The sequence below is a fragment of the Hypanus sabinus genome, chromosome 2 (assembly GCF_030144855.1).
Source record: "Hypanus sabinus isolate sHypSab1 chromosome 2, sHypSab1.hap1, whole genome shotgun sequence".
NCBI lineage: Eukaryota > Metazoa > Chordata > Chondrichthyes > Myliobatiformes > Dasyatidae > Hypanus > Hypanus sabinus.
The window spans coordinates 45,932,944-45,946,267 of record NC_082707.1 but is presented as its reverse complement, the minus strand read 5'-3'; the positions used below and the strand labels follow the sequence as shown (position 1 = coordinate 45,946,267).

General features: G+C 38.8%; 1 protein-coding gene across 1 annotated transcript in view; it reads right to left on the bottom strand.

Annotated features, from left to right (window-relative positions):
- Window positions 1-13,324, bottom strand: part of dis3l2 (DIS3 like 3'-5' exoribonuclease 2) — a 307,738-nt gene that overhangs the window by 19,771 nt on the left and 274,643 nt on the right. The window contains exons 17-18 of the mRNA XM_059945389.1: window positions 12,543-12,690; window positions 9,195-9,325 (exon numbers count right to left, since the gene is read on the bottom strand). Of these exons, the coding sequence (XP_059801372.1) occupies window positions 9,195-9,325; window positions 12,543-12,690 (279 nt within the window). The remainder of the gene's footprint in view (window positions 1-9,194; window positions 9,326-12,542; window positions 12,691-13,324) is intronic.

Below are 13,324 nucleotides of genomic sequence, written 5' to 3'. Positions count from 1 at the left end.
ATGTGTGGCACCTTGTCAAAGGCCTTCTGAAAGTCCAAATATACAACATCCACTGCATCCCTTCATCTATCCTACTTGTAATCTCCTCAAAGAATTCCAACAGGTTTGTCAGGCATGATTTTCCCTTAAGGAAACCATGCTGACTTTGTACTATCTTGTCACCAAGTACTCTATCACATCATCCTTAACAATTGACTCTAACATCTTCCCAACCAGTGAGGTCAGGCTAACTGGTCTATAATTTCCTTTCTGCTGCGTTACTCCTTTCTTAAAGAGTGGAGTGACATTTTCAGTTTTCCAATCCTCTGGCACTATGCCAGAGTTCAATGATGTTTAAAAGATCATTTCTACTGCCACCACAATCTCTAACGCTACCTCTTTCAAAACCCTAGGGGTGCAGTTCCTCTGGTTGGAAGCATTGTATAGCGAGACTGTGAGGAAGGATAGGCAGACGATAGGGCCAAGTCGCAGTAAGTGAGATGAGCTAAAGTGTAACATGGGGGCAAAATTGAAAAGGGGGACAAATACAGGAATGAAGATGTTATATTTGAATGCATGCAATACGCAGAATAAATACGATGATCTTGCAGTGAAGTTAGAGATTGAAAGGTATGATCTGTGGTCATCACTGAGTCATGGATGAAAGAAGATCATAGTTAGGAGCTTAATATTCAAGGATACACCTTGTATTGAAAGGGCAGGCAGGTGGGCAGAGGGGGTGGGGTGGCTCTGATGGTAAAAAATCAAATCAAATCATTAAGAAGAGGTGACATAGGATCTGAAGATGTAGAATCCTGGCCGGTAAAGTTAAGAAACTGCAAGGGTAAAAAGACTTTGATAGGAGTTACATGATAGGCTCTGAGCTGTAGCCAGGATGTAGGATATAAATTACACCAGGAGATAGAAAAGGCATGTAATAACAGCAATCTTACAATAGTCATGGGAGATTTCAATATGCAGGTAGATTGGAATATTCAGGTTGATACTGGGTCCCAAGAAAGAGAAATTTGTGGAATGCCTATGAGATGATTTGTTTTAGAGCAGCTTGTAGTTGTGCCCACAGACACTTTTGGATTGGGTGCTGTGAATGAACCAGATTTGATTAGGGAGCTTAAGGTAAAGGTGCCCTTAGGAGATGTGATCATAGTATGATTGAATTCACCCTGCAGTTTGAGAGGGATAAGATAAAGTCAGAAGTATCCATATTGTAGTGGAATAAAGGGAATCACAGGAGGATGAGAGAGGAGCTGGCCAAAGTTAATTGGAAGGGAGCACTATCAGGAATGATGGCAGAACAGCAATGGCTGGAATTTCTGGGGACAATTTGGAAGGTGCAGGATGATACATCCCGATGAAAAAAAAGCATTCTAAAGGAAGGATAAGGCAACCGTTCCTAACAAACGAAGTCCAAGACAGTAAAAGAGCAAACAAGAGGGCGCATAGTAGAGCACAAATTAGTGGGAAGTTAGAGGATTGGGAAGCTTTAAAACCAACAGGGGGCAATAAAAAAAAACTATAAGGAGGGAAAGATGAAATATGAAGGTAAGTTACTGAATAATATCAAAGAGGATAATAAAGGTTTTTACAGATTTATAAAGAGTAAAAGAGAGGCGAATGTGGACAGAGCACCCACTGCCAGAAAATGACGCTGGAGAGGTAGCAATAGGGGTCAAAGAAATGACCGTTGAACTTAATATGTACTTTGCTTCAGTCTTCACTGTGGAAGACACCAGCAGTATGGCAGAAATAGAGTGTACCTGTATCCAGACAGCAGTGCCTGTCACATGACAGCACTGCCCTCACCTGGTCAGAAGTCACACCACCTGCCAGTCAACATTTCACCCCTCCCAACTAATCAATGCACACTCAACCATTGCCACCTTAATTGGATTAACCTGTCTAGCACCAAGCCGTTGGACCCTGGTGAATCACCTGGGCTGGACCCGCCAGCCCTCCTGACCTATAAAGGGTGCTACATGCACTTAGCTTACTCTCTTTTTACCATCCTCGAGGGACCACCCTGCTTCACTCCAGGCTGAAGACTGCAGAACAGCGCTGGAGACACGTTGTAAGCTGTGCATTGAATAGGGTTGTCGGAGTGTTTATTGTTGTCCTTTTAGCAAAGAGTTGTGCCTGCCGATTGTCAAAGGGTGGCAGGTATCGTAGTTACTTTTTCCTTGCTTGTATGTGTACCTGTACTCTGTCCCCACACGGTGTTCCTGTGTATTGTACTGCCGACCTGACTTTTCCCACGCTCGTCTGTTCTAAGTGCGCTTGTGCGAATATTGTAGCCACTGGTGTTGCTCCCAAGCTTTTTCTCCCCTTGTAAATAAACTCCTTATTATTTAACACTGTGTCCAGAGCTCTTGACTTTGAAACCCAAAGAATCTTTCTCATTTCCATCAAGTCAGTGTAGTTGCTATTACTAAGGAGAAAGAGTGTGAGGACTGCTTCTTTTCATCTATGTGTCAATGAATTGGATGATAGAAATGATGGCTTTATGGTCAAGCTTGCAGGTGATACAAAGATTGGTGGAAGGGCAGGTTGCGTTGACAGACCAGGGAGTTTGGCAAAAATCCTTAGATAGATTTGGAGAATGGGCAAGGAAGTGGCTAAAGGAATATAGTGTACAGAAGTGCATGGTCATGCACTTTGGTAGAAGGAATTAAAGTGTAGAGTATTTTTCTAAATGGGGAGTAAATTCAAAAATCATATAGGTGCAAAGGAACTTTTGAGTCTGTGTAGGGTTCCCTGAAGGTTAACTTACAAGTTGAGTCAGTAGTAAAGAAGGAAAATACAATACTGACTTTCATTTTCAGGGGACTAGATTATAAGAACAAAGGTGTAATGCTGAGGCTTTATAAGGCATCGATCAGACCTCACTTGGAGTACTATGAGCAGTTTCAGAACCTTTATCTTAGAAAAGATGTGATGGCATTAGAGAGGGTCCAGAGGAGGCGAACAAAAATAATTCTGGGAATGAAAGAGTTAGACTATGAGCTGTGTTTAAAGCCTCTGGGCATGTACTTGCTGAAGTTGAGAAGAATGAAGGGAGATCTTATTGAAATCTATCGAAAATTTAAAGGCCTAGATAGAGTGGATGTGGAGAGGAATTTTCCTGAAGTGTGGGAGTCTAGGATCAGAGGATATTGTTTCAGAATAGAGGAACATCCATTCAGAACAGAGAAGAGGTAAAATTTCTTCAGTCAGAGGGTGGTGAATCTGTGGAATTCATTGCCACTGATGGCTGGAGTGGTCAAGTCATTGAGTACGTTTAAAGTGGAGGTTGAGAGGTCCTTCATTGGTCAGAGTGCAAAAGGTTACAGAAAGAAGGCTTCAGAATTGGGTTGAGAGGGATAATAAATCTGCCACGATGGTAGAGTGGAGCAGACTTGATGGGCCGAGTAGCCTAATTCTGCACCTAAGTTTTATATTCTTACAGTCTAATGTGGACAAATGGGATTAGTGTTGATCAGTGGTTCCCATGCTTTTTTGGGTTACTGCCCCTTGGCTCCCATACCAGATCCCATGACCGCAAGGGTTCCCTCCAGCTGCTTCAGTTTTCTCCCACAGTACAAAGACCTACTGGTTGGTCAGTTAACTGGTCATTCCAAATTGTCCCATGATTAGGCTAGGGTTAAATCAGTGGTTGCTGGGCAGTGCAGTTCAAAGGGCAGAAAGGACCTATTCTGTACTGTATTTCAATAAATAAGTAAAAACTCAGAGGCCCAGAAATCGGAAAAGGTCACACTGGCCAATGTTGCACTTAAATAAGGTTAACCTGGACAGAAGTGTGGAGATGACTGGTTTGACTTTAATAAGATTCACATCATATCCTTGCAATTGAAGATTGATTTCATTAAACTTTGCAAATAATTCTGACAAATAAGCAATGTCATGCTTAATATTCTTGATTTGATTATTGAATGAAGCATTCCAGTCTTCAAATAATTTCATTACAGTTTCAAAAAAGCACATAAAAGTGTCTCAGGCAGATTCCTTTTAAGAGCCATCTGAATTGAATTGAATTGATTTTATCCCTTACATCTTTCACATGCATGAGGAGTAAAAATCTACATTACATCTCTATCTGAATGTGCAATTTATCATAATTTGTAATAAACATCATGTACAACAGAATAGACAATACAGTGTGTAACAGCAAGCATCCGAACTGTTCATCATTCTCAATACAAAGCTCCTTAAATACTCAAGAATAGGCCATGTAGCAGGGTCACCAGACTCAAAATCAGTTACTTTCTCTAAGCAATAAGGCTGATCTACATCTCCACCCATTAATCCAACTCTCCATAACCTCAACCACCATTACCTTATCACTTCCTGTCAGTCACCTTACGTACAGATGCCCCTGTGTCTAGCGTCACTTGATGGATATACAATCATTCTATGTATAGATGCTATTTTATGTACAGGTACTAATGTGGTTTTTTATTATTGTGTTCTTTATCTTATTGTGCTTCAGTTGTGCTGCAATGGATTTGTAGGAACAATTATTTTGTTCCCTTTTACACTTGTGTACTGGAAAAGACATTGAACAATCTTTAGTCTTGAATTAAGAGCATGGGATTTAATTTTAATAACCACTGTGATAACAGTATTTAAAGATTTGTGCAACCAAACACTATGGCTTTTTGTGAATTACACAGTTCGGAACAGCTTTTTTCAGAAAAGTAATAAAACATGGTGGCGTCTTGTTATTGATGGTGCCCCATCTGTTACACAAGCAGGAACGTTAGAGAGCAATATGGCCTTCTCTTTGAAAAATTGCCCAACTATCCAAAATATTGACTCCCCCTTCACATCTGTTTCTAGTCCTCCTGAAAATAACTTTTGAACCATGCTTTAATTTTTATATAACCAAGAAACAAAGATTCATTGCCTGGCAAAGCTGACTCATTCAATTGCAGAGCAAATTCTGTTGTCTTAAGTCCATTGCATTATGTGTTGTCCACATTCTCAGGCCTTCCATCTATTTGCCTTCAAACAGAGTTGTTGCTGAGTGGAATTGCTTTAATGATTTGGGTATGGTGACTTATGCAAAACTTTCCTTACTGCTGGCAGAATCAGTTCTTCTGCAATTGCATTGGGCTTTCCAGATTTTGCAATGAAATGTTGTATGAAGCATGCAAACCATCACTGTTTTTTTGTCAAATCACAAACAAGAGAAAATCTGCAGATGCTGGAAATTCATTTCGCTAGAAGAAGCGGGATCTCCCAGTGGCCATCCATTTTAATTCTACTTCCCATTCTGATATGTCAATCCATGGCCGCCTCTATTGGCGCAATAAGGCTGCACTCAGGTTGGAGGAACAACACCTTATATTCCGTCTGGGTAGCCTCCAACCTGATGGTATGAACATCGATTTCTCGAACTTCCAGTAAAGTCCCCCTTCCCATTCTTTCACCATTCCCCATCCCCTTTTCTCTCTCATCTTATCCCCTTACCTGCCCATCGCCTCCCTCTGGTGCTCTTCCCCTTTTTCTATCTTCCATGGCCTTCTGTTCTCTCCTATCAGACTCCCCCTTCTCCAGCCCTATATCTCTTTCACCAATTTCCCAGCTCTTTACTTAATCCCTCCACCTCTCAGTTTTACTCATCACCTTGTGTTTTTCTCTCCCCTCCCTAACCTTTTAAATCTACTCATGTTTTTCTCCAGTCCTGCTTAAGGGTCTTGGCCCAAAACGTCCACTGTACTTTTTTTTTCCATAGATGCTGCCTGGCTTGCAGAGTTCCTCCAGCATTTTGTGTGTTACTGCTTTGTTGTGAAGTGCTGGCAGGCATGTTTTGAAGTGTTTTCAGTTCTTTAAATTTTTCATTAAGTGACTTGAAAGTTCTTTGCTTTATCAGAGTATATTCTCTTCAAATGTTAAAGGGGACTGGATGTTTAATTGCCTTATTTGAAAAAATCCTTTTTTCACACAACAGACACATTGGCTACTGATTGTTTGGTGCTGGTATAAGTCCATATTTCAGATACTCCACACTATGCTGTCTACACTTCTGTTTTGTTTGGTCTGCAGACATTTTCATGATGGGTTAATGATGGATTAATGACTATGGTTAATTAACTATAGGTTAAGTCCAACCTCATCATAGCTTAGGCAAAATCTGTCTCTTTGCCTAAAGATGCATAATGTGGGGCAGCAATATCTTAGTTGGGCTATGGACTTGAGAAATGCTGCCAGGACGATTTGAAAGGGCAGATTCTGAACTTTACTCCATTCAAAGCTATAACCTAATTCACAGCATCTGAGTCATTGCCTGATAAGAGTATGGGAATCATACTAGCTAACACTAGTAATGAACAGCAAAAATGTGCCGGCAAAGCCTGGATTTCTTCAGTGCAGATTTCTCATTATACACCAAAGATAGAAGTGTCACATTGCTTTTCAACAGCTATAATGCACTTCAAAGTCTGAGAGGAACGACGTGACTATGTGATCACTGTAATCAACTATAAGGCACTGAGGATCAAACGTTCGGAATAAGTAATTCATTTCTGATATTAAAAAGCCTGGAATATCTCCTCCCCCCACCCTGGCTACTGAGCACCTCCCACTGCCCTTTTTATCTTTATCACATCCAGGACTGGGCAGTATAGGCCACTTTGGGAACCACAGCTATAAATGGACAAAAAGGTTGGTATACAGTGTGTGCAAAAGTCTTAGGCACAAACACATAGTTAGGGTGCCTAAGACTTTTGCACAGTACTGTAGTAATTTTATGCATTGCACTGTACAAAAAAAGCAAATGCCACGACATATGTGATTGGTGATAAACCTGTTTCTGATATGGGTCTCTGTGGGAAGGGGGCAGGGAGAAGGGAATCATAGTTGGGTAAAGGGGAATGGGAAAGGGGAGTGAGTGGGAAGCACCAAAAGGACATTCTGTAATGATCAATAAACTAATTGTTTGGAATCAAATGAACTTACTTGGTGCCTCAGGGCTGGGTGTTCCTGCACCCACACTAACTAAACCCCCAAACCCCAGAACTATGACTCTGCCACCTGACCCACACCCATCCCATGGACTCCACTCTTGTCACTCCCAAAATCCTTTGCTCCTGCCAGATTTACACACTCACTTTCTGTTCCATGTTGACACTGCAAAACTCAAGACACCCTAACTATATATGTATGTGCCGAAAACTTTTGCACTGAAAACTATAGATGTGGCAGGTCAAGGAGTCTATTTCTGTGCTGGACAACTCTGTGACAGATGTGGGGATCTGGAAGCATCTCCAGGCTTTAAGTGATTCTGGTCATTTGGAAAAAATATGGTGATTTGTGATTATTGACAAGTGGTTTTGAATGCTTAAGAATGAAAAATACCTTGGAAAATCATTCTTAAGTCGAGGGAATATAAGAGTATCAGAATTAGTATAGGGTAGTAGCAGGATAGATGAGAGAGGCTTAAGAGAATAAGACTTTAACTGCCCATCCAGAATGCTCTAAAACTCAATTCCCAGTGCATTAGCCTCCTCCATAATCCCTTACATGCCCTTAACCTGTCCAACATGTTCTATTGGCTGAGAAATTCTGAATCTGTTCAAAATATTTGGAAGATCTGTCTATTACTGTAGAAAGTCCAGTCCTGGACATTTGTAACATTATTAGCTAGAATATAACAAGTACTAGCAAAAGCAGATTTAAAAGTTGGGGCACAGTGGATTAATCAAGATAACACACATAAAAATGCAGGAGGAACTCAGCAGGCCAAGTAGCATCTATGTGAAAAAAAGTACAGTCGAACTTTCAGGTCGAGACCCTTTGGCAGGACACCATCCAGCCAAAGGTTCTCAGCCTGAAATGTCAGTTGTGCCTTTTTCCACAGGTGCTGCTTGGCCTGCAGAGTTCCTCTAGCATTTTGTGTGCGTTGCTTGGATTTCCAGCATCTGCAGATTTTCTCTTGCTTGTGGATTAATCAACATCTTGCTTTCGTATAAACTGGATCATCCAATATCCCGAAAAACACAAGTAAACTATTAATGTTAGAATTAAACTAACAGACATCATTGATGTAGCAAATTGGTATGGCTACTTTAAATATCCTAATGATAAGATGGTCTAAGAAATTTTTTTGAGATGTCAGGAGTAAGTTTCTTTTTGAGATGTCAGAAGTAAATTTTTAACTCAGTGGTGAGTGTGTGGAATGGGCTGCCGGCAACGGTGGTGGAGGCGGATACGATAGGGTCTATTAAGAGACTTTTGAATAGATACATGGAGCTTAGAAAAATAGAGGGAATGGGTAAGTCTGGTCATTTCTAAGGTAGGGATATGTTCGGCACAACTTTGTGTATTGTGCTGTAGGTTTTCTATGTTTCTAAATATTTAGCAATAATAACATATGAAGAAGGATAGTGAAGTTCAGAGAAGGCACTCAAGGCCTACAGAGCTAAAGGTATAGCACCAACACGAGTAAGAAAAGGTGGGGAAGTCCAACATGCCACAACCTGAAGAACAGCAGAGATGAGAGATCTGATGCAGTCATTACCTTAAATAGTTAGCATATGCTTGCAAGTGCTGGTGATAGGGACTAATGAGTGAATATCCCCAGCAATTACATTTATGATGTATTAAAAACAATAGACATACAGAGGTTGGATCTACCAACGGTGTGTAACTGAATCAGACTTTCATTACTCCCTGGTATTAATTTTCATCTTCAACTGACTCAGTCCAACTTGACTCTCTTGCATATTTTCTCTACACTTAGTCTAAAGATGGCATTAAACTTTGACTGCTCAATGCAGTTTCTGCCCTTTTTTTCCAGTGGAACTGCTTGTGGTTTCTGCTAACTTTTCTCTAACTTTACTTCCCAAAAATGTATCCTGTTCTGTCACCCTTCAACACCAGAGTCTTATTACTAATAGTATTATCCCTGGCTACAATCATCTTGCAGCATGCAGCAGCTGAAATCACAATGATTAGCAGGTGCTGTTAGGCAGGGCCTACATTACAAGGCAAGAAGACAAATCTGTACTCATTTCTGTCAGCAAATACTAACATGGACCAGGCTCAAAGAACAATTGCTGCCTGGGCCTGGCTCCATGAACATGTTCTCTTGATAGGTTGACTTCATACTGAGTTGATTCCCTATTCCTCTGTTCCTGTTGCAACTGTCATTAAGAAAACAGCCTGAGGCATCAAATAAGTAATTCCGGTATTCTTACCTTCACAAAAACAGAGAAAAATATGTCTGTGCTAAGCTCTTGCACTTTTTTCGAAGCACTTTTTTTCTGATTGCAATGTTCAGCTTGTTTCTGAATTTCATTTTTATTAAGGCTAACCTGTTGAGCAGAACCTAAAGAAAAACATAATTCAGTTATCAGCTAATATTAAAGTCAGTTTTAAATCAACAATTATAATGTTAAAATGCTCAACAGTAGCTTCATTATCGGGGTTTCTGCTGTTTATAAAAATAGCTAATTATTCCACTGGCTATCGTACCACAAAATGACATTTATAAAGAGTAATAATTTGGTACAGTCTTTCAAATAATTATGCACACCTCAATTGATAAAATATGCACATGGTTACATTTATACTTTGAATTAGCATTTCCATGACACTTGCAGTCAGTTAAGAAATCAAACAATGAGAACAATTTGTTTAATGGATAATAAGATATGAGATGAAATCAGCAGTTTGCCAGTGGAAAAATGTTCGACGTTAGCTTTGTAACTTATGGTAGTGTTTATTTCATTATCAAGATGTATTTTACTTAGCCAGTATATTAAGAGAAGATTTAAGCAAATATGTAATAGATAGGGCCATCAAGCAAAATATTATTTGTAGAAATATATTTTCTGATCTCTACTTTCAGGCATAATTGTTTGTGATCTAGGTGGTCAAGGAAAGTGTAGCTGTTGCACAGCATATCAGTTCCAAGTGAAACAAGACTTGTATATGGAGAGGCTCGAATAAAATTGAGCACTCGATCCATGATCCACTCAAAAGCAGAAACAAAATCCAACTCTTTTCTTACAAAGACTAAAGGAAATCAAACAAATGAAATGATTTGGAAATGATATTACAAATAATTGCAAGTGTGTAACAATGCCAGTATATTTCAGATGTAAAATATCAAGGAACCTGACATTGATCCAAAAAAAATTGAGAATAGCTTGGTGTGAAAGGAAATGAGGATCCAGTTGCAATATAAATTGTGTTGAATATAAAAACATTCAACTCTCAAATGTTGAAATATTCAACATCAATTAATTGAAATTACAATTTAAATGTGGAAGAGATAAAAGCAAAGTTCTGTGGATTCTAGCACTCTGAAATAAAAATAGAAACTGTTTGGAATTGTCAACCTTGCCAGCAGCTGTGAGGAAGAAGCAGAAGTAATGTTTCAGGCTGATGACCCTTCAATGATATTACACTTAATTTAGGGTGATAATAGGAATATTCACTGATGATACCAACTGGCAGTATAGTCAGATGGATGGAAGCTTGGCTGCAGGTGTATAACTGTATGATCAGTGAAGTGGGCACAAAAGTTGCAAATGGAATTGTAGCTGCATCTGTGTGAGGTACTGCATTTGGAGAAGGCAAACAGGGCAAGGGAATAAATGGTAAATCACTCTAATTTAAGAAGTGTAGAAAATGAAAGGAATCTTGGACTGCACATCCTCAGATCCCTGTCGGTAATAATAATAACAACCTATTCTTGGAGCACTTTTCATACAAATGACACAGTTCAAAGTGCTTTACAATGGAATGAAGTGCAAACATGAAAATAATTTAAAAAAATAAAATAAAAATAAACGAGAAAATAGAAGTCAAAAAGATATTAGTTAAAATCAAGTTTAAGTAAGTAGGTTTTGAGCTGGCATTTTAAAAAGCTGAGTTCGTATCCCTTATCGCCCCAGGTATTGCATTCCACCATTTAGCAGTGCAGGTCAAAAAAGCTGACCTGCTATTATTTTTTGAGGCAGATTGTTTAAACTTAAGAGACTGGCGGAAGAAAACCTGAGAATTTGTGCAGAATTATAAAACAAAAATGATTCTGTAATGTACTCGGGTCCCAGACCATTGAGAGCTTTAATAACAAGTCAGAAAACTTTAAAATCAATTCTCAAAGATAAAAGAAACTAACACAGAGTGGTTAGGATGGGTGATACGCTTTCTCATCCTGGTTTTAGTTAAAAGTCTAGTAGGTGCAACAAGTAAATAGACACCAAAGAAAATACATTAATTGGCTAAGCCGCACACAAAAAAAATTAGGAAGATCATGCCAGGATACCAGATATGCCACAGACTAAGTACTGCATACACCTAGTCAACACACACCAGGAAGTATGTAATATCACTTAAAGGAACGAAATGAAGATTTAAAAAAAATGTTGCCAGGACTTGAGGACTGTTGGTTACAAGGGCACTGATTTGACCGCAGTTTCATTTTTGAAACACAAGAAAGAGAGAAGATTTAAATGAGGTGTACAAAATAGAGGTTAAGACTACTTTGCTCTCAGTCATCTCTCAATTTGAAAAGGAGACACGATGTGCTGAATTACCTAATTCTGCTCCCATGTCTTATGGTTTTATGAAGATGATGCCTACAATTATTGATGGGTTCTGAGATCATTCAGGAGTCTGCAGAAGGTGTAAACATTTCTTGAAGATTAGCTTCCTGGTTTACAGGGGCTAAGTTTGCTTTCCTCCTTTCATTTTCTCTTTATTGAGGTTACAGTCCTTCTTCAAGCAGGCCAATGCCTGACAGCAGATTTGGTGTCTGAGGATAATTGATATCTTGCTCTCTGCAACTTGAGATGTCTACACCTTTTTTACTTAGAAGTTCCTTCAATGGTCACCAAAAAAGCTCTTACTATGGGTGTTGTTTGAAAAGAGGGCATGTTAGGGCAGCTCAAAATCTGGAGTTTATACACAGTGTCAGGTTAGAGCATATTTGTTACATGAGGATGACTGCTCCAGTGCTGATGATACTGCCCTTGTGAAGGTTGATGATCTTTGTATTTGAGCTGTAGGATCTTAAGGATGCATTTCTATTGCTACCTTTAGGGATTGGAGACAACAGAAAGAGCCTATTTTTCTTTTGAGAGAATTCAGTAACTAATGGTTTGAAGTTAATTGATTGAAGGATCAGAGGAGTCTTGAGAAAAATAAAATCACCAAGAATAATGAGAGTTTGGAATTCTTTATCTCAAAAGGCAGAGGAGGTAGAAACAGAATCAGTCCATTAAAATGTACCTGAAGAAGCATAATTTACAGTTATGGAGGAATATCTGAGTGATGGAGTAATCTAGATAGCATGAATAAACAGCCCACTAGCCCTGTTTCTGTGCCATAAACCTCAGTGTTCAGAACAGAGAAGCTATAGAGAGGATGATGGGACGATGGTTGTTAGTGACTTGGGAAAAATACTAATTTTGTTAAATATAAACTTTAGAGATCTGTTCTTTTCAGTTAATTCATGACAATACATTTGATACACATACCATATACTCAAGCACACACAAGACACACTCAACTGAAGCAAAGACTGTACAACTCACCAATCGATGCAGCAAGTAGTCGGTGAACAATGATATCGGCGTAACGGCGAATAGGAGAAGTGAAGTGCGTATAGAAAGGCACATTGAGTGCATAATGGCGGAACAATGCTTCATCGTGAAGGGCTCCAGTGCAGAAATACTGTGCCATCTGGAAAGAGGTTAAGCCAACTTGATAGAATTTATAACCTGATTTCTAATTTTACTGTATGCTTTAAATTCAATTTTATCAAATCAAATTAGAAAGGCACAAAGATGCAAACTGAATACTTCGTATTTTTAGTAATTAAATCAGTTTAAAGATCTGAAAAAACAATCTGATTTAGAGCAAGTTATATCATGCAAAAAATTTTTAGGTCTTTTGTGAAGAGATTAAACCCAAATGAATACTTTTCCAGTTTTAACATGCACAAAAAATAGTTCCAGTTTTGCCTTTGAAGCTGCATTGAATCAATAGATCAAAAAGATAGCAAGCTAGATTTTTCCAAGTTGATATGCTCAAGTAACGAGAATTTTACTTTCAAAATTTCTATAGATAAGAACACAGATTTAAACAAGTAATATAAATATTCTTATAATCATGTAGATCATGAAAAATATTTTTTAAATTCAGTTATTATGGGGAACCACACTATTATTAATTATTGAAGAAGTATAGTACATAATCAAAATCACGCATTCTGAAAAATTAACAATAAGAAGATAATAAGACATTAAAACGTGGGAGCAGAATTAGACCCTTCAGCCCATTGAGTCTGATGTGCCATTTCATCATGGCTCATTAT